This window comes from Trachurus trachurus (genome assembly GCF_905171665.1).
Source record: "Trachurus trachurus genome assembly, chromosome: 10".
NCBI lineage: Eukaryota > Metazoa > Chordata > Actinopteri > Carangiformes > Carangidae > Trachurus > Trachurus trachurus.
Window position 1 is genome coordinate 14777908 of NC_139894.1, and position 22163 is coordinate 14800070.

The 22163-nt window shown below is 41.6% G+C and overlaps 2 protein-coding genes across 2 annotated transcripts; one reads left to right on the forward strand and one right to left on the reverse strand.

Annotated features, from left to right (window-relative positions):
• Positions 1 to 215: 215 nt before the first annotated feature.
• On the reverse strand, positions 216 to 10623 carry xkrx (XK related X-linked). The gene is made up of 3 exons (XM_083980915.1): positions 9630 to 10623; positions 3097 to 3356; positions 216 to 1973 (listed from the first exon to the last, which is right to left on the reverse strand). The coding sequence occupies exons 1-3, from the start codon at positions 9983 to 9985 to the stop codon at positions 1108 to 1110; spliced, it is 1482 nt and encodes a 493-aa protein (XP_083837041.1). The 5' UTR covers positions 9986 to 10623; the 3' UTR covers positions 216 to 1107.
• On the forward strand, positions 10540 to 20918 carry arl13a (ADP-ribosylation factor-like 13A; the record flags this gene model as incomplete). The annotated part of the gene is made up of 10 exons (XM_083980916.1): positions 10540 to 10599; positions 17285 to 17401; positions 17518 to 17588; positions 17678 to 17930; positions 18093 to 18198; positions 18280 to 18485; positions 18594 to 18702; positions 19002 to 19269; positions 20633 to 20749; positions 20863 to 20918. Exons 1-10 carry the CDS (start codon positions 10562 to 10564, stop codon positions 20916 to 20918), a joined length of 1341 nt encoding a protein of 446 aa, XP_083837042.1. The 5' UTR covers positions 10540 to 10561.
• Between the last annotated feature and the right edge of the window lie 1245 nt (positions 20919 to 22163).

The following is a 22163-nucleotide window of genomic DNA, read 5'->3' on the forward strand; positions in this document are numbered from 1 at the left end:
CACAGGAATGAGGAAGTTATCCGTTACAACATTCAGGAAATGTTGCCCTGCTGGTGACGTAAGGACAGATAAAGTTTTATTATTCAGGTAAAAAAAAAGAAAAAAAAAGAGTGTTATTATTCAGGTAAATAATAAATAAATAAAATAAATAAATAATAATAATGTATTTGAAAAAAAAAAGACAAGAATAATTGATAAGGCTTCAGATTCTTTTATTTATTTTCAAGTAATACAGCAGCAGTAAAGGCACCGAACAAACTGTGACATCAGACAAAACATAAAAAATAAGCACAGTGTGAGAGCACTTCAATAAAACAGGCGCTCATTCAGTGTCACTCGTGTTAATGCAACATCAAATGTAGGATTATTGTTGTTTTATTTTTTTTAAAAGATACACCTAAAGGATTTCAACAGATATTCTTGACTGACTTTTTTGTAAAACTAAAAACATTTGTTGTTTTTTTTTTTTAATGAAGGCAACCAGACCGGAGAGGTGAACACAAGGCAGCATTCATCACAGCAGGTTTATGCAGTTGGGTATGAGGAAGATAAATTCTTATAACCTCCTCTTGACCTTCTGCCGTTTGTCTTTGTCTTTTTTTTTATTTTTTTAAAGTCTGTGTAGTGCAGACGCAAACGTGTGCAAAAAAAGAGGGAAGGGGGCCTTCCATGGAGAGAAAACCCTGAGAGGAAGTAAACTGGGGTCTTCCCGGTCAATGGTCAGTCTTTTATTCGGCCACTTTGGGCGCACTTGGCACGTTTCCCACACACCTGGCTCAGGCCCGTACCTGACCCACTGCTGCTCTCTCAAGGCCGCCTTTGTGCATCGCTGCATATCTCAGCACGCTACATTCTTTGGCACACCGGGGCCTCGTGGCGCCCTAAGTGTACGTAACCATCCTGAATACGGACAATCAGGAGTTAACGCACAATCTTCATAGTTCTGTGCACTTGAGAGAAAAAAAATGGGTGAAAGTTTGTTCTCTATCACATCTCCAACACAAAATCATCCTCCATGATTTCTGGGCACTTCAGCTGAGCCAGCATCAAGCCTCACTTTTCCCATGATGCATTTCTACATTAGAGAGCCTCAGTTTTTGTTCTTCCTCAGGCTGCTTCCATTATGTCGTCAACAATAGCCGTCTCCCGCTCACCCAGCTGACCGCCGAGGTCGCGGTGTTGAGAGTTTTGGGAGCCCAGGAGCTCCAGCGGCTCCTCCGGCGCCAGCACCATGGTGGCGGCGGTGGAGTAAGAGGGCGGCATCCTCCCTCGCCTTCCCCTCTCTCCCTCGCTGCCTCTGTGACAGCAGACGCACTGCAGGCAGTCGTGGACGTTGTACTTGAAGAGGCGTCGGCAGGGGTGGCAGAACTGGTAGAAGAGCAGCATGAAGAGCACGGCCAGGCTGTAGCAGATCAGCAGCTGGACGCACAGCAGCGGGGCGCACACGTACTCGTAGAAGTCCGACTTGAAGAAGTACCAGAGCGTGATGAGAACGATGTTCTCCACGAAGCGTCCGCAGTAGTACATGGCCAGGCGCCCCCAGTGCTGCTTCCTCTCGATGAGCTCCCGGTGGGACAGGTCCAGCTGCACCGCCGACCAGCAGAAGACGTTGATGCAGGCGTAGAGCAGCGTGAAGCTGCACAGCACCACCGTGGTGCCCAGCTTAGAGAAGTTCTTCTCCACGCCCTCCGTCAGCGAGCCTCTCCTCGCCCAGAACTCGACCCAGGGGAGGAAGAAGAAAAAGAGCAGGTTGGCGGCGCCGACGAGGATGACCCAGTAGGTGAGCGCCGTGCTGAAGAGGACCAGGGTGGTGATGCGGGTGGCGATCTCCAGGCCCCTCCACACGATCATGCACAGGTAGGCGAAGGGCCGCAGCCGCAGCTTGTAGTCGTCGTATCTGATCTGAATGGCCAGGACGCTGCACACGAGAGCCCCGTAGACGACGGAGATGAGGGTGATGACCATCAGAGCCACTGTGGAGACAGACAGAGGTCGCTGGTTAACCATCAATTACATCTACAGCAGAGCATCACTGCACTCTCAAACAATGTCTACAGCTCATTAAAGGAATAGTTCACCAAAAAAATGAAATTTAGTCATTATTGATTCACTGTTTAAGCTGTAAAAATGTCCTAAATGACATCACTTCGAGTAAACTCTGGACTATATCCCTACAGGACACTTGGATTGCAGCGGATGAGAAGTATGGAGGAATATTACATGGTTTTTGTGTAGTTTTATGGACCATTTTGTGTGGGGCGCTATTGACTCTCATATAAGGATTTCGTTGGACTACGATCCCCCCTCCCGGGTCTCCAGATGCACTTTGAGGAATAAAAAACGACTCCATCAGCATGAGGATCAATAATGACTGAATTTAATTTTTTGGTGAACTATTCCTTTAAACCTCTGATAAACAGGTGCCACAAGTTTTAGGTTAGAGCAGTAGAACCTAAATACAACCATATCCATCTAAAGGTTACTTATATAAGATAGGCCTACCAGACCAATTAAAACTGAAGCAGCAAAACTTAATTGAGCCGGTGTGTTTGGATACTTATGAATTATTTTAGCAACAGGAAGAATGTGTTATTTTCTCCCTCAAATGGCTACACACTGACCTGGGAGCTTGAGTGAGAAAACGTGTTCTTAAGTCTAAATAAATGTAAGAATTCAGTTAAAGACAGTCCACTGTAAAACTTAAATTAGGGGGAAAAAAAGCTTAATGCATTTAGACAGTATTATCATGTCCTATCTACTCATGACTCAAACCCTCACTTCTTTAGATCTCACACTTCTTCACTGATCTGATCTGTCAGCTACCGAATAAGACTTTTATGAAGTGTAACAAAATCTTCCAGTGGCTTACCTACATTTACATACACTATAAAACTGGCTGTGACATTTAATTTTTATTTGCACGCTGTTCATTCAAAAATGATGAGTCACTGTCTCCAAGAGCTGCGGTTTCAGATGAGCTTCAACCCTTTCCAAGAATATAAACCTGGATGTAACACAGTCATTCGAGTGGCGATTACATAAGATGCTGTTATAATAGACAGTGACTTTTAATCATAATCTCCCAGTCATTCTTACATCTTATGGGCTGGAAGTATTTTTCCTGGATGGTGGCGTAGAGCTGGAGCGTCAACTGAGGCGTGGAGCCCAGAAACGCCTGAATGACGGCGGTGCGCTTGAAGGCGTTCCTGTGAGCCGCCAGGTTGCGCTCCGACTGGCCGATCTCCAGCTCCATGGGCGTCTTCTGTCCTTTCTTCAGACTGATCTTCCTGGAAATGGTGACGTACGGCTCCTCCTTTTTGCCAGACTTGAAATAGACCACCAGAGCCTCCAAACACCTGAGGACGGGAGGAGCTGAGTTGAGTCGAGAGTGGAGGAACATTTTCACACCAACAGAGGGCAGTACAATGTTATGTTTAAGTCAGAGCACACCGCACTGGTGGGACATCAGGGCGTCTTGTTTTGTAATCACCAGTCATGGTGAATATGTATGAACAATATAGTCTACAGAGCACATTCAGAGGTAGAATTAAACACAGTAATAGGCAGAAAATATCAGCAGTTTACTGTTGCAGCTTGTTTTTGGGGTAGAAACTTAAAATGACTCATTGGATTATTAATATTGGACACAGCATTCAGCACAGAAATGTTTTCCCATGTAGGGAATCCAACATAAACAGACCTGTCTTTGTCGATACAGCTACATAAACACACACACGGTAACAGGACTCCACCAGAGGGCAGTCAGAAGAAAGCAATCATGGTCTCCTGTGACCTGAATGGATGTAATGAAAATCTCTGGGCGTGGTTCTTTTGCAAGGTTTGCAAGGTAAGGTCCATGTGTTTAGTGGCAATAGAGGGACAACCCACACTATTCACACAGGAGGGAGGGAAACATGTTTTTCCACCTTTTACAGATGAAAAAAAGGATCTATTCAACAGCCACAGCGAAGAAAAAAAAAAGTGTTTAAAACGTCAACCAATATTGGGGATTTATACTGTAGTTAAGTCAAGTTAAAAAACAGACATTCTTTTATTTTAGGGGATCAACTTAAAAAGAAATCCCACCAGAAACAAATCCCCAGAATACCATCAATCAACCACCAAAATTCAAGCTGAAACAAGTGAACTGCCTAAACTGGAAGTGCAAGGTTTCCACCTGCCAACAAGAAAAGGTCAGCAATTAAATCCCTTAATAATGTTGACTTGAAACTCTCAGGGCTGCACATCTGCGCACAAACCCTGCCCCTCCGAGGATTCCCACCGCTGCTCTAAATCTCACATCACTCTGCAGGAATGTTATCTTTTCTCTCGGAAACCTCCAACTTTGGACATTATAAGCATTGACGCACAGGAATCCCAAAATGAATCTGCTTCTGCGTGGTTAAACTATGAGCTATGTGCTGACCCTGCGCAGTCAGCACAGCAGCCAGCCGTTTTCAGATCCTGTTGCTTCAGCTGCTACTTACTGTGATTCTGACTTAGTGCTGAGTTTCCTCACTAGTCCATGAACTGTGTTTGACTCAAATATCTCAAGGCTGACAACGGAAATATTGTCATTATTTGCCAGCAGGGCCTTATCTCATCACAAGCATACAGTACACACACTTCTTGTGTATTCACTCCCACGACACAAAGGCAGCTTTATTGAACAATGGTTTACATTGGAGTAACATAACTCAGAAACCTGATTTACTGACATCTTTTCCCTGGGAATGTGGCAGCACAATGGGCTGAGGATCAAGTATGAGGGTGCTGAACTGGAGCCAGTGTGCACTTAGGATTCTGTACAGCAACTGAGCAGCAGCAGGCTGGATTTCACTTAGAGTTGAAAAAAGAAAACAGGATGACCGGGGAATGCATTAGCCAAAAGAATCAATACGCTGACTTCCAAGGCTCAGTCTTATGGATTTATAGAAAAGGGAAACACGCAGGCTGCAGCTCTATTTGCAGTCTAAACATGTCATCTGTTCTCTCAGTCACAAACAAAAATATGAACTAAGAAGCGCCGTCTTTCACAATAAGATGTAAGGCATCTCCTGTCACAAGTGAAATACTGATATTCTCTGAGCGTTGCATTCAGGAAATTCTTTCGACAGCTCTTTAGCAAGATCATCCTGTTTTGGTCTCATGGGATTACCACATGCGGCTCATCACGGTCTACAACACGACCTTGTTAGACTGTGAAGTTTATAAAAACACAAAACAAGAAGTTCTGCGTGCTGAGACCGGTCCTAGCTGCCGGAGTAATTATGTAGTTACTATCCTTGCTTTGGGTATTCAGGATCTAAAGGAGACAAGTCCTGACAATGTCCGCCCTCCAGCAGATACCAGACCCCCTCATTTGCATTTCTGACTTTGACTGTCTGTCACATTACTAAACAACTAAAAACAAGCTGTTCAAAATGTAAAAAAAATGATAGTCAAATTCCTGTTTAATAACAGACATAGGATGTTTGGCCGTGGAGTCAGAGGATCAGCAATTACACCATCCCTAAGTCACACAGGAAAACTCCCATCTGAGGCGAGAGGGAGCGGAGGTGATTTGTTTACAGCAGCACAGAATAAGACGTGCTGGAAACAAAAAACACAGAGCAGCAGAACAGACTGACCTGTAATGTCCCAACAACCCTGCTATGTGCTTCCTGGTTGCGTTACAGCTCTGCGCAATAAATGATAACCACAAGAAGAGGATGGAGCAAATATTGTTGCATAGGCGGCAATATTAAAATCTGTTCCATAGTCACGGCTGCTTTGAATCGCCGCAGGATCATAAACCAGTGCATGGCCGACAGATGCAGCTGCTTTTGGTTTGAGGTTGCTCACATTTTTCAGCAGCTCATACCTTGGTTGTTGGGTTTTTTTTTTCCACTAGCCAAACTAAACAAAGCTATTCATCAAACCCTTCGCCAAACAACTTCAAATGCACTTAAGTGTAAAAAACCTCCAGAGATCAGAGGAGAGGATCTGAGACAGGTACAGGAAGCACATGTTCTGCTCAGGGTGTAAAAAATATCACTGATACAGTGACTGAAACTAAACATATACTTCAGAAATTAGCAGTTTTCCTATTTGTCTCTGATCTTTTTTATACATTTAATGGAGATATAACAAAACAACAGGAATAGGCATCTTCTACCGGGTTATGCATTCATCACTGAGCTTGTAAATGTTCCTTATCAGATTTTCTTTACTTATCTGATTTGCATTTCAGTTGGTTTCCTTTTAACTTTAACATAGCAGTGTCACTGGATACTGGGTATGAAGACTTGCATACAAAACTGTTGCAGAATTACATATCGCTGAGGCTTTTATTACAGAATCACAGTGGGGCAGACCACAGACCACAGAAAAACTGAATTTTGGCAACACCAGACCCCAGAGCTGCAGGTGCAGGGGTCTATCATACACCTTCATGTGACTTTATCTCTGATGTGTTAATAAATAATTACAGACCCGTGGCTGAACCCTAGAGAGAGCCTGACCTTGATCCAGTTTTAGTGGTAACTGTAGAGTGGCAATAGTAGTAGCAGGTACATCCAAAGTATTACAGGTGCAGGACTAACTAACAAACAGACTTTTAGAAAAAGGGTGAAGTCCGCACACTGTTGTAGCTCCTCAAATGTTTATTGTAGGCTATAAGATCAACGTTTCGACCACATAGATCTTCATCAGGATGTGGGCAAGATCATTTGAGGAGCTACAACAGTGTGCGGACTAACTTCACCCTTTTTCTAAAACTCTGTAGAGTGGACCAGCATGCGAGTTACTAGTCTGCATGTGTTGTTTTGTCGCTTTAGCTCCGAACCAGAACGACACATGTAGCTTTAAGTAGCACTTGTAGCGTTAGTGAAGCAACAGCGAACAGAAGAAGAGATTCTCCAACAGTGATGAACACACAAGACAATCCCACAATGGGGCCTTTCTTTGAAAAGACAAAGAGGCCGACCTCAAAACACATGGTGCAGAGAAATGAATGCAGATGCCACAGGGATGGACCACACCTGTGGACATCTGGACAGGTCGGCTAAGGACCAGGATATTTGCAGAAGCTGCTAATCTCCAGAGAGATACCGTGTCTAAGTAGTAACAGTAGTAGCAGGTAAACCAGGAAATGCACAAATAAGGCGTGAGTGGTGAGACACTGCGCTTTATTGTTTCTGATTTACTACTCAACAACAAGATACGAGATAAGACAATTTCCCTTCCTTTGAAATGAATCACAAAAGACCAGTATTTCCTCTGTAGCTGTTCTTCATCATTATTGTTGGCCCTTTATCTTTATTTCCATTTATGACAGTAGTCTTTTAAATATATTCACCTGTTGTATTTTAAGATAAGCCACAAATCATTTGAGGCTTTTTACAAACACTTTGTCCTGCAAAGCTTCTTTTTCTTCCTGTGGAAAGTAACCTGTAGCTGAAGCCCAGGCCTCAGGATCGCACCTTGTAAAAGAAAAGAACACACCCTTCGGTCAACTCCGCCTCTAGTACTGTAAATTCAGAGCAACACCTCAAGGCGCTGTTGACAAATCAAAGTTCAGAGCGAAGTATAAAGTTTAGATTTGAATTTCCGGGGTCTAAGGCAGGAATCTACACCTACTGCTTCCTACATGAGTCATGTATCGTCAAACTGGTATCTCAGCTGCAACCTGGCACTGTTCAAATAAACACCTCCTTAAGGGCAGACCTATAGCAGACTTGTCCTTTTTAGGCCTAGACTTATTTACTACTTCTAAATCTACTGATCGATCTCATTTGCATTCCTCGTACTCCGTTGATTTCCAGAAACCTTTCCAGCAACATATATATACTGTACAGCTTCTCTCTGGCCTCTCTTGTCCTGCTCCAGCCACACCTCACTGGTCTACAGCACCAAAGCCTTTGGGTGCTATTATCCTCAGATGAGGTCATAACAACCGAGTGGCGTACATGCCATAAAATGTGAAGGATGTGTTACTAGAGCGGACGCCAGCTCTGCAGTGTCATTTGACAGACTGGAGTCTAGACGGCAGGGGGGGGGGGGGGGGGTCAACTGTGATCCAGAGGACATGACAACACAGTTGAAGAGACTTCAAATTAAAAGCTGATAGAGAATATTACAGGAATAGTGAGGCGATCTCTATTCCTCACTTCAGGTTGTTGTTGCATTCAGTTGTCCATCCTCTACTACACTGTGATGTTAGTGTGATTCTCATTCAGTCTAAAAACACTGGTTCAACCACTAGTAATCATTAATAATTTGGCCAAATTGATGCTTTCAGATGTCTCAATGTGTTGGACTAAGTGTCAAGAACCCTTCATTTGAGAGACTATCGCGGTTTACAGATCATTGCTCTGTTGACCTACTAACCGATTCATTAGCTCCACTCAGCATCCTGCATGTTCAAATGTCGCTGCAATGCTTTTAAACACCCGAGAAATGTTCAGTCTGTATTCCAGTAATCATAGCCTACTGCACTATCGTGAACAGAAAATGAAAGCTGTGTAGGGGATAGACTAGAAATGAAACAAAAGATGCAGGACTACAGCTCTGGGTTACCATTTAATCAGTGAATTATAATCTCAGTTGATTGCTTTATCTCCAGGAATTTCTCACAACAGCTCTCCCTGTCTAAGAATTACAAATCCTACACCAAACCCAAAGATATTCAGTTTACTAGTTAGTACAAGACCATGAAAAGCATCAAATACTGTCACCCAAGAAGCTGGAACAAGCAGAGGTTTGGAATTACTGCTTGAAAAATGACTATAGTTATCAAAGTAGTTGCAAGCTCATCGGTGAATCATCTAAATGGTGCAGCAACACCATAACCCATAATGATAAAACACTGCAGATCACTGTAGGGCTTTTTACGCACTCGGCACAGACTGCCAATTTGTTCATCCAGATGCCAATTTCCATTAACTGCCCTGCACTGTAAATGGAAAGTGGTACCTGCCTGTCCAATAAGACTAATGCGAATGAGATACGGCGTATGACTAATCAGTATTGAAATATATGATCCTGATTCCTCTGTGCTCTTCAATGAATTTCACTGTTAACTGTGTTTTTACACATTTTGGGTTATTTCCTACAATTCAACAGTGCTGGAATATAAGATAATTTTAAATCCTACACTGAACTACGTGCTTAGGTGCTTGTATCGAGTCAGTCTGAAATCACATGGAGAGACAGAAGACAGGGATAGTATACAACTGAGGCAACTGTTATGCTTTGAACAAACTACCTGCCAAGTACTTTGAAAAACTAAGACCCAGGAGAACTGGTGCTGCCAGAAAAGCAGTGGGTGCTACTCGGCATACTCGACTTTTATTCTGACACATGTGCACACATTTGTGTTATTCAATAATTCCGATATGGGTTATTGTGGACTTTTTTTTCCTTTTTCAAAAATGTATGCTCAAGTAAAATTTTCAATGCAGGACTTTCTTTCTCTCCCAAATCAGAGCCACAAACTGCTGTATGAAAGGTAAACACAACAAAGTATGAGAAGCACCAGGAAAACGACCTGCAGAAATGCAAACTACCGCTTTTTGTAAATTAACACGTCACTTAACATTCAAAAACCATGACCGTGCCTTTGAGTGGCACCACCCCACCCAACGCACCTGATGACTGGGCCGAGCAGCAGCAGGTGCAGGAACAGGACCAGAGGCCGGTCTCGACCCAGGTCCCTGTGGATGAAGGTGAGCGTCAGCTGGATGAGCACCGCGGGCAGCAGCATGAAGACGATGGTGAACCCCATCCAGATGTCATCGTCGGTCTTGTGGTACATGCTGCTGAGCACTGCGGCCATGACGAACTCCGCCAAGTAGAGCACGGTGGCCAAAACCACGCTGAGGGGCGCGCGGACCCGGCTGTGATTGGCGATCACCACGACCCCGTTCTCCGCCACCGAGGAGGTCTCGTGCGGGTCTATGTCCGAGATCTCACGCTCCTGCTCCTCCATGGCCACCTCACACATGATGATTAGGCCTATAGCCTATAAAAGTTTTGACTTGAACAGCTTCGACGTCTCTACGGGACTTTGACGTCGAACATCACTTTTTCTTTTTTTCTTTTAGTAATTATCTCCCTTGATGCGCCGTCTCTCCCAACTTTCCACCAAGTTGATCATCGCCGGTTTCTCATTGTATTCTCGCTCCTCTTCTACACGCCCATGGGCTCGCTCATATATCGTCGTCCTAAGTAGCGATACGAGCCTGTTGTGTGTGTGTGTGTGTGTGTGGCCCGTTTAAATCCGGGGGGAAACCACCCAGCTGTCCGATCCCTGAGCTGTCGGCGCTGCACCGTCAGAGCGCAGCGAGTGGGAACGGGAAAGTTCAGCCCTGCTGCTGCTTGTCAGTTCATAACAAAAGATCAACACACGGGCGAAACTCGGAGGCTACGTGTTACTGCCGCTTGGGGCTGGAGTTGTGCGAGGGTTGTTGCTGTTGTCGTTGTTTCTCCTCCGTGCGAGGGGGACACACACCGAGGGTTCATCCAGCGGTGGAGAGGGACCACAGGCCGGGGGAGGAGGCTCCGGTGTCTCCGTGTCGGCATGCTGCTGCTGCTGCTGCTGCTGCAGGGAGCTGCCTGGTGCGGTCAGTCCGCTGATGCACTGTCAGTGTGTCAAGTCAGCTAGAAACACACACACACGCAGCGTAACCGGAAGTGAGGGGCGTGTACTTTAAAAGTAAAAGAGATGAGAGGCATAATGATACTTTGTTTATCGTCAAAGAAACAGGCTATCTGTGACATAAATCTACATCCAATCTAATGAACTTAGAATAAAGAGTCATTCAACGCGTGTCAGTAATAAAGCAGGGAAGTGAAAACTTATAATGACAGGAAGAGCATATTGTGGACTGGCAGCTATTCTGGAAACAAATTATCATTGTATGCTATAAATATAACACAGACTACACTGTGGAAAGGTTTTGGGGCATTGAAAGTAAAGACTGCTGGGGATCACAGGCGCTCTTTTGCTCCCAAAAGTTTACAGTTTGACACAAAGGTGCAAAAACAAACAAACAACAAAAACCCATCCCAAGGCATAGGCTACTGTAGGATTGTTGAAAAAATTAAAATACCTTTATTTTGGCAACAAGTTTAAAAATCATAGCCAATGCATTGCAGCCACCAGCACTGGTCTTCATCAGGGCTTTCTAAGATGAGCTGAGATCTTGTATACAAATAACTGAGTAAGACTCTCTCTCTTTCTCATTGCACACTGGCAAGGAACCTCCTTCCTCCTTCCTTCAGTTCATTACAGTGACTGTGTGCAGGTGTGTTACAAAGTGACACTGCTTTCAAAAATAAAATGTAGCTTCATACCAAGTGCATATTCAAAGAGAGAAATCAGGGTTCAATAGCACATGTTTGTCTGGTCTCTGAAGCTACTGCTCTGTGGGTGTATGTTTGGGGCCGCTGTCATGCTGTGTATGATGAATAGGGACTGTTCAGGCTCCCCAGTGGTTTTGTGTGGCAACAAGAATGTAAACACCTGCACAGCGCTCTGCACGGCTACATGTGAAATAAAACTGAGTAGCATACGTCAGAAGATGAAGAAAATGAAATAATAAAAAAGAAGCTCTGATGTAACTGAGTACATTTACTTAAAGGGATAGGTTTAGCATTTGGGCAAATTTGTCTATTGCCATAATCCCTATAGTCATAGGAGCAGGTTCATTATCTTTAATTATTGGTGCATGTTGTTTTGAGATCCGCAGGGCAGAGACGCAAGCTGCTCAGCGAACACAATGGAAGTGAACGGTACAGGTCCCCTGTCCCACACAATCCAACAACTCCAAACGTTTGCACTCAAAACGCAAACGAAGTTGTGACCTGCACATTCACCACGCTATGAAATAATCATGTAACATAACGAGACAGAGTTGTTTTTGAGGCAAATGCGTAGCCGGAACTACATTCCAGACACGGCTGCTGGGCAGAGTGATTTCAAACGCGCAAGTATTATTTGCTTCGTTGTAATGTTACATAATTATACATTGATTATTTCATAGCGTGGCGAACTGCAGTCTTGATGTATTCAAAGGCGGGGGGAGGGGGGGGGATACGAGTGCTCGTGGTGGAAACAAAGGTCTCGATGTACTTCTACTGTGCTTGACTGCGACTGCTACTTCTACTTCACTGCATTTCTGAGACGACAACTGTACGTTTACATCTCTAAATTAATCTGGCAGCTGTAGTTGGTAGTTATTTTACAGAGTCAGATTATTTACAAAATATAATTGAATTGATGGCCCCCACCACTACCAGCTGCAACATATGTGCATAATAATGCATTGATCACATTGTTCAATATAGAAAAAGGGGCATAAAATAGTGGAAATAGCAACAGAATCTGTGGATTAATTGTATCAGTCACATGTAGGCCAAGTTATTTTCAGCATGGGGTATGTCACAGGTCACTGTGACTTTGTGTACTACTACTACTACAACTACAACTCATGCTGAATGAGGAAGAGTTAAAGTTTTTAAATCGTAGATGCCTCTCTTCTGAATTAAACACATTAATCAATAGGAAGAAGACAGATTTGTTGTGACTCTGTAGGGGAACACCACCACCACCACCGCCCTCTCTGGACAACTTTAGTCAAACTCACTGCTCACTGAGAAATTAAAGAAAGAGAAAATGCACTGGGGAAAATATAGCTGTTTTACTACATAGTCTATTTGTCGCTTTTCAAATGGAAGTGCAGAGGGTGAGGATAAGGAGATCAGTTTCTCTGCTCTTCCATTTTTAGTTCCAACCAGCAGGGTGGACGTGGCCTTGTTATGGTGACCTGCAGGACTCTGAGTGAGTCCGACACATGAACAGGTGCAGGCAACACACACATACACACACTGAATCAGCCATTTGAACTTCACTTCTCATTCACCTTTTTACACATTATGATCCTATTTGTCAAGGGTTCTTGCACATTAGAGTACACTGACATTTTGTGATGAAGGCAAAAAGAAAACCAGTTCGATCGATGTTTGCTCAGCTACTAATGCAAACAAGGACCGTTTGTTTCCAAGGCGTATGAGAAAGAGACAATCTGCAGTAGCTAGCCTAACATTTCCACTTCAAAACTGAACTGTGTGTTGCTATAAGCTGATGTCAACACGACCTGTCACCTTAAGTAACCTGTGCCCTTTTAAAAGCAGGAATAGAAAAAAAACATTTGTGGAATAGGTTTTAACTTTCGCTACAGTTGATATTTTGAAAAATCCAAAACAACAAAGGGAGTTCTTCCCCGAGTGTTTCACTGTACGTGGTTCAGCCTCGACGGCGCTCACCCCGAACATCCTGACCTCACCCTGTCTAATCAGATCTCATCTAAGTCAGTGACACGAGCCTGGCATCGTGAAAGGGGTCGACACAACCTATGCAGACTTGTCATTACTAATGCATGTGTTTGGTGAGGCAGTGGCGTGGGTCAGTGACTTCAGTCTGCCGAGGCTGTCTGCTCTGTGGAGACATGGGGAAGTAGGAGACGGAAACCTCATTACAGAGCGCCAGGCATGCCGTGGACATTGTTACCGGCCGGTGCGGTCAGTCAGTCAGTGTCAGGGTGCGGTGCGGTGGTTGTCAACAAGACTGAAATAAACAATTTGTCCAAAAGACGCCACAACATATCCTCTTTACATTTAATTTTTTAGAGGATCAAACAAAACACATAACATCTTGATTAGTGAGCTCACAGAGTGCTCGTAGGCAGATTTGTGTTTCCTTTAGACCGAGTCAGTGAGTGGGTTTCCTCCTGTTCCCAGCCTTTATGTCAACTGTCTGAGCCTTCACATTTAGCACACAGACATATGTGTCATCAATCCTTTCATGTATCTAGTGGTTTCTTTCATCATTCAGTCAATTGAATATTGGAAAATGACGAAAATCTGTTTAATTTGATATAAAATATGAAGTTGGAAATCTTCATGTTAAGACGAAAGCAACATGTTTCTCTTTTGCATAAAAAAAATACTGGAACTAATAATCATTTTTCTGTTGACAAACTTAAGGAATGATTGTAGATCTATTTGTCTCCCGGCTAGGAAGTAAACAAGCTCTAATTGAGCAAATGATTCTTTAAAGAGCGTTCAAAACAAAGAGAATCAATAATTTCTTTTCATCTATCTGCAGGCAAGACAGCAAAAAACTGCATTTCCTGTTCTTTTAATGTTGCAACCACAATAAAACAGAAGTTGTAAAACAACGTTAACTGTAATTGAGATTACTAAAGCAGCGGTCACTGGTCAGGGGTTTCTGAAACATGTGTGCAATGTGAACAGGAGGATCTGGGGGTGTGGTCCTCAGCTGCTGCTGTTTTTGCTCATGAGTGGGGGTGTTGTGTGTGTGTGTGTGTGTGTGTGTGTGTGTGTGTGTGTGTGTGTGTGTGTGTGTGTGTGTGTGTGTGTGTGTGTGTGTGTCTCAGTGTCAGCTGACACAGGGCTGTGGTCAGAGTCTGGGATGAGTCTACTCAGCAGAGAAGGGTGGAACCTGATTGGACACTGGTTTAATGACATAATGAGATAAGGCCTGAACACAAACCACTGCTCCCATCTGACTGCTGTCACTAGACATTTATTTATCTTAAGAATAATTGCATTACAGCTGCAGGAACGCTTCTCCTCAGTTCACTGTCTGTTTTCTTTTTTTTTTTTTTTTTTCAGATTTTCCTACATAAATATCAAGGCATGGAATTATAATTCACATGGCCTGGTGCATACAGTACAGAGTGAAAACCTTGGCAGAACAGACTATAAATAAACTCAAATTTATATGCAGAGGAAAATCATTCTGTCAAGAGCTAGAACATAGAGCCATTATATTATCTACAGGCTGTATGATATACTGTACAGCAGTCTGAACTGAAAATAGATCCTGTGAATACAAGGCCATCTAGTGGCTAATGCCACACACACTATGTGTTGTGAATTATTGTATTAATAACATTGCATAATACTGTCTGATGAGGCTCTGTAAGAGGCAGCCTAAGACATCATTAAAGACCTTTATCCTCTTTGTTTTCCATCTTCTTAGTTCCTTGTACGTCATTTTAATGCAGCTGTGGTTTCAGAGGGCCACATTACATTGTGTATTTTTAGTGTATTTAAAAAAAAAAAATTCTTAATGTCCTTTAATCATTTTTCTCTTAACATGTATATTGAGGTGAAGACATGCTGCATGTCATTGTTCTTACTGAGCTGCATAAAAGCTGTAAAAGCTAGGGACACTACTCTGACTTCAAATGAACTATATAGTTACAACAGTTGGCTAACAAACAAATACTTCAGTTCCTTCAATTAGTCATCTTTTTTGGAGCACTCTGAAATGTGCAGAAAATCTGCTTTATAAACTTGGCTGGTTAATAATAATAATTGTCTCAATACAAATAATAATAATAAAAAAACAGGTCTGTATAAGCTTTAGTGCCAACTGTACCTGCAGACTCATCTCATGTACATTGTTGTGTGGCACTACCTGCCCATGATTTAATTATCTCCCTGAGTGGCTATGTTGTTGTTGTGCGACTAAATCTATTCCAGTGCTCTGTTTGCTGCCACTTTCAGACTTCAGCGGGAGAAGGAGATCACCACACGTCACAGATCACACCACAAGACACTTTTAGTTCACCAGTGTGGATATTTGCACTTTAATTTGGTCTAGTTAAAAAAGGACCACGGCATCCAATGGGGTCAGAGATAAACTCGGCTGGCTCTGGGATTGGCTGGAATACCAAAACATCTCCCATGTACGTCCCACATGGGGTGACCAAAGGCTTAGCGTGAGCCTGATTAGTTTCCTACCTGGTGGGTACAAGATGTTAGTAGAGACACGCACCCAAACAAATGAATGGACATAGACTTACTTGTGTAAGTACTCTTTGAATTTCTCATAGCTTTTTAAAATTTGTACACATAATTTAGTCAGTTAGTTAGTTGTTTCAGGTACAAGGCACTTAGTGCCCATTGAATTTAAAACACTTTGTCTATGTCAATGGATTTACTGCATTGTACCCATGTGTAGGCTACTGTTCGCTTGTTGTTTGTGTGTATTTAAACCAGCATGCTATGATATATTAGTATAAATCTATAGATCACATAGTAGATATCTACTGTAGATTACTTTGTAGATGAACCTTTTAAATCAAGAGACTTTTCATGGCCATTATTATTGATTATACCTTAATCTTTTATATAATTTCACTGAATTCTTTGTTTTTGATAGTTTAGTTGCTCTTTTAAGTCTAACATCAATTAAATTTATATTTACTAAGATATGGACCAAAAAAACTAAAACAGTGTCAAAAAAGCAAAGTGTTAAAATAATGCAAAGATCACTCATTTGGACATTTTAAACAGCAAAAACAATATTTGATTAATTATTTTTAACATCAAAGTATTTTACATACACATACTTTTACCCTTGCACATTTAGTCCATTGGGATAGGAACATATTGTGTCAAAAGCTGCTGACATCAAAATTGTTTTTCTCACATCTAAATTAGCTCAATTTTTTTTTACTGGCTCAGATTGTATAATTTGCTGCAATTTCAGATTACTGTGCAAAAAAAACTCTTCTCAAACTCTTACTCATACTTTGACAGAAAGGTTGATGAACTCATTGACTACAGCCATAACAGATACGGGTCAGCTTGTGAACAACAAGGTAAAAGCGGGCCAACCTAAACTGGCTTTAGCAGATTACAGACCCTGAACAGATGCACGACAAAGGACTGTAAGATCTGCAGTTTGTTTTAGTGCGTGACCCGTCTGCCTCGGGCTCACCTGCTACATGAGTGTCACAAGCCTTGTGTTAGCGTCTGGACATGGAAGAAAGCTTTTACTCTCATCTTATTATTATATCATGTCAAAACTGGTTGATGAGAAGAATCAGGGGAAATATTCATGACAATGTTTTAATGGTCCTTAATGTTAACTGTTGAGAAACATCTTGTTTAGTGCTGACTAATTAGTAATCAAAGAATCGGTAGAAAAATTTAAAGTTGTATTGAAAGAAAGAATTGAGGACTGAAGTTAAATGTAGATTCTGGTGCAGCAGAGAGACACACTTGGCAGTCGAAGCACCACCTGGATGTCTGACCATCTGTAAAAGTCTGCTAAGCTCACAGGAGACAGACACAAAGCATCTTTGTGCCGGACCTGGCCATTGCCCCTTGTGACTCAACTGGCTCGCTCTATCAGCATGTGTGTGTTTGTGTGTGTGCGTGTATCTATAAGTGAGTCATACTAAGGATGACCATCTGTTTCCAGGTACCAGTTCCAGGGAAGATGGTGGCCTCTGTGCTCACCTTGCTCACCTCAAGTAAACATGTTCAACCTGCTGAGCAACTGCTGCAACTGGGTCTCAAAAATACAAGAACCGATCAGGTGAAAATGAAAATAAAAAATAAAAAACCATGAGAGATAATGACTGAGTACCTTGAGAATAAAGCCGTATGTTGCTTCATTAACTCAGATTCTGTCCTGTATGTACTTGTCTGCAGGAAAATGACCATTCTTGTGGTTGGTCTTGACAAAGCAGGAAAGACATGCTCTATCAAAGGAATGTCAAGAGGTAATTTAAGAGTATTTTTTCTGATTTAAAAGCACAAAATGCAGGTTTAACCAATACTTAACCAATATTTTCCTGCATGTCTCTTTAAGTCCCCCATGCTGTGGAAACAGGACCCACCTACGGCTGTGTGCGAAACGAACTGAGAGTGGAGAACTACCTGGTCACCCTGCTGGATGCTGGAGGATCAGCAGATTCAAGAGGAGGCTGGAAGGACCTCTACGGAGAAGCCCATGGGATCATCTTTGTGGTGGACTCCAGTGACAGACAGAGGATACGGGAGGTCAAGGAAGTCCTGTCCGACCTGCTGAAACAACCACGAGTGGCAGGAAAACCAATATTAGTGTAAATATCTTCAGCTTCATATGATGTTAAATGTGATCTGGCATCATGTGTAGTGTCAACAGTGCCCTCTGGTGGCTAATTGAGATGGGAGAAAAAATACAGACATTATAAGGTCACTTGGGTCTGTGCTCAAAACTTTTTTTGTTTGTTTGTTTGTTTCAGATTGGCAAACAAACAGGACAAAATGAATGCTTTGCTGGGAAGTGAGCTGATAGAGATTCTGTCCCTTGAGAAGCTTGTGAACCAGAGCCGCTCTCTGTGCCATATTGTAAGTAGCTGCACTGCTCTAAAATCCACTAATGCAAACTGAATAGCAATGATGAACTCACGTTTGTGCTCTCGCTCTCAGGAGCCTTGTTCAGCCTTAATGGACCTGCGTCGCTGGTCAGACAGGAAGACTCTACGAGGCCTTCGGTGGCTACTTCGTGCGGTTTGTCTGGATTATCCTGAGCTGTGTACTCGGGTGGGCCAGGACAGTAAGAGACCTGTGGAGTCAAAGGAGAGGGAGAAGAACGGGAAAACTGAGAAAATTCGCAAAAAGACCAAGGTGGAACGGTAAGAATTCATAGCTCAAATACTCTACAGGTCAAAATATAAATGCTTTAAGAAAAAAAAAAGAAAAAAGTTGCATATTAACCTTTTATGTCAAATGCCCTCTCACAGAATGAGATCCAGCAAGTCAGACCTTCGCCAGGTTCATCGGCCCAAAGACAAGGAGAAGAAGAGCAAGGGTGAAGGAAAACTGCAGCCCATTCGAGACATGCTGCAGAAGGTGAGAGACAGAGTTTACAGTCTTTCCTCCAGGCACAGTTCAATGTGTTCATGTTATTACTGTTTCTATCACATTAGGTATAATTTTCTATAAAATGTCCAAAAAGTGTCAAAAACCAACATGTAATCAAAACTGCTGGTGATTAATTTTCTACCAGCTGATGAGTTATTCAGTCATTGGAGCACAACCCACTGTGCCTATGGTCATGTTAACTTAACTATGAAATGCTCTGTGATTATGTGGTATAAAATGAATGTGACACTGAATAAATGTTGACTCAAACCCACGTCTTTTCCCAGGAATCTAAAAAGAGGCTCAAGTCAAAGAAGAAGAAGAAGCTGGCGAAGGACAAAGATGGAGAAAAAAGCAAAGAAGAACAAGAAAAAGAACAGGAGGAAGAAGAGGAGGGTGACGGTAACGAAGGAGAGCAAGAAAACTCTGCTCACAGAGTGAAAGCCAGCAGTGCGCTCATCCCCCCGAAAAAAGGCAAAATTAAACGCAAAACAAAGGTGAAAGAAGAGACTCTGGACGTGCCAGAATCGCCACACAACGAGGAGAAGAAAGGTTGTAATCAGTTATGAATGGCCTTTTTTCTTTTAGACATAGGATCTTTAACCCTTTGATGCACAACATATGCACACCCCCTCTAATGCGCAACATGGGTCTAAAATGACCCGCATTCATTTTCCATGTGAATTCATGCTGGGTGAGTGTTTCTTTGTGGTGTCTTTTAAAATCAATATATTTTATGATTGAATCCTCCAAGTATCATTTGAATATCTTGTTTTTAATTAGTACAGGGTGTTATTTCCATTTTTACTTTCTTATTTTATGAACAAATTGACAAAAAGTCTCAGAGAGTGGACCAGTTAGCTAGCTAGCAGTTGACATTTCTACATTCTACTGTATTAGTTAACTACAGTAGAACATGTCACCAGCTAGCTAGCTAGGTAGCTGTTGACATGTTCTAGCTGGTGTCTACAATAGAATATTATTCTATTGTTGTCACCAGCTAGAACATGTCATCATGTTAACAGTTAGCTAACTTGCTAATATTAAGGTATTTCCCTTTATGACAAGTAATGTAGCTACTTATTCACGGTAACTAAAACCTTATCAATTATGCACAGTTATCTTTAATGAGTCATCAAATGTTTCTTTAGGTAAATTGGAATAATTGTAAAACAAGTAAATATGATTATATGTGCTTAAAAAAGAATATTTACTGAAGAAAATGATAAATACTGTGCAGTGATTTCAAAGATATAACATTGAAATAGCCTACTCAGATAGAATAAACTATGGCTAGCTGTTGACCACAGTAGAATATGTCAACAGAGCTATTAATGGGGAAAAAGGACAAGTAATGACTAGTCATTATTGTAATCAAGGAAACAATGGTCTGTTGTTGGTATAGATAGTGAGGGAATGCTAAAATTAAAGTATTCTTGCTATACTTGTTTTTTCAACTGGTCCACTCACTGAGACATTTTTGTTCATTTTTGTTCACAAGTAAGAAATGAAAAATGGAAATAATGACCCCACTAATAAAAAACAATATATTAAATAATACTTGGAACATTCAATCATAAAATAGATAGATTTCAAAAGTTACAGCAAAGAAACTATCACTCAGCATGAAATCACATTGGAAATGAATGTGGGTCATTTTAGACCCATGTTGCGCATTAGAGGGGTAGTGATACAAAATGTGTTTTTATTAAAAAAGTGAAAAAGTAAAAAATAAAATAAGGATGTATTATGATCAAAAACAAGTTAATTGAGGAATACCTGGAATTCTATATGATGAAATACATTTTTCGCAAAGATATAGCACAAAAGAACTCACTCGGGTCACTTTAGACCCATGTTGTGCATCAAAGGGTTAAGAGTGGAAATCTAACTTTTTTTCTTTTTCTTTTGTGTTTAGCTGAAGGAGAAAAGAAGAAGAAGAAGAAAGTTGTGAAAGTGAAAAGAAAGAACAAGATCAACTCAGAGGAGATGCCCAGAGGTTACTCTCAACCTGTGGACCTCTCTGCGACCTTTGGTGAGCCCCCTCCACTTCTTCCATCCACCAATCAAATACAGTAACACTTTGGACTCTGAAAAGTGATGAAATCCAGACTTTTTGTTTAAAAAGATGACCCTGTCTCCTGATAGATCTTTACCGAAAAGCAATACTGGCTCTAAAGGAACGTCAGGATCAGGGACAGTGAGAGTGGCTCCTGGTTGTGTCCTGCCACCTGTGTGTGAGGATGTGGTCCACAGACAGCAGTATACAACACACTACAACACACTCACTACGTCACTTCACAAACTCACTCACATGCTTCTTCTCACCAGGGGAAAGTCACGTTCTCACAGCTACGTCTTTTATTTCTATATAGAGACTTGTCATGTCAGTTCAGACCTGATTCCTGAACCTTTGGAGTTAAACTGCAAAAGCGTAGTGAAGGGCAGGTCTGCAGAAATACTGTATGTAACCATAGACAAAGAACATTGATAATATATGATCTTAAAAAGCTAAATACAAGGTAAATATTTAACATGTGTGCTCGGCCAAAACGTTGTATAATCTTGTGTCATCAGTCTTATTTGTAAGGGAAATTATTATGTTTTTGATTGAAATCCTTTTTTATGATTACTGGAATAATTTTCCAGTAATGATCGGTGCAGTGAGCAAAGGTCATTGTTAAACTGCAAACATATTTATGAAATTGTATAATAAACATTTTGTCACTACTTACATGGCATGTCTTGTGTGTTTACATTTAATGTTATGGCTCGTTATGGTTCTTAAAATGTAAACATTTAATTATACCAACATGAAGCCATGGTTTTGCATGTTGTTTATAGGGTGTCTTTTGAACTTCTGTCATAAAAAAGTTTGTTTTGGTCATTAGGTATTGAGGGCACCATATATTTAGAATCACAGCTGCTAATTGATAACTGTCTGTAGTTTTATTTATGGAGATGTAATTTACTGCTTTTGTTCTTAGGACCATAAACACCACATGAGCCAGGGCCATCAAATGCTCAAGCCAATTACACTGTAAAACCAAATGTTTAAGATCTGAACACATTGTTAAACACTTATCCGTAACACTTTTCAAACGCGTCACGGTGTTTAGATAATAAACACGAGAACATGTTTATTCACGGTAACACTTTTTAAACACTTTTACATGTTTATTCAGGAAAATGTGTTTAGGTTTTTAACACTTTATTTATATTATAAAATTATATTATATTGTATTGATCTATTGATTATACTGTAAAAATTGACTGAAAGGAAACATATGAACACCATGATTCCTTTGTCCTCCTTTTCCTCCTCTGCTGCCACCCCCCTTCAAAAGCTGTAAACCTATAGGGAAACACTGGAATAATGGAATAATACAGAATATTGTACTTTAAACGTCTTTATTTTAACTATTATTATTCTATGTTACATTTTATAA

Bases quoted from the DNA above. Each gene is read 5' to 3' on its own strand.
- xkrx (XM_083980915.1), bottom strand. From the start codon at position 9,985: ATGTGTGAGGTGGCCATGGAGGAGCAGGAGCGTGAGATCTCGGACATA. The intron at 3,357-9,629 runs GTGCGTTGGGTG...TCCCGTCCTCAG, and splicing joins CTGCTCGGCCCAGTCATCAG to GTGTTTGGAGGCTCTGGTGG. The intron at 1,974-3,096 runs GTAAGAATGACT...CTGTCTCCACAG, and splicing joins ATACTTCCAGCCCATAAGAT to TGGCTCTGATGGTCATCACC.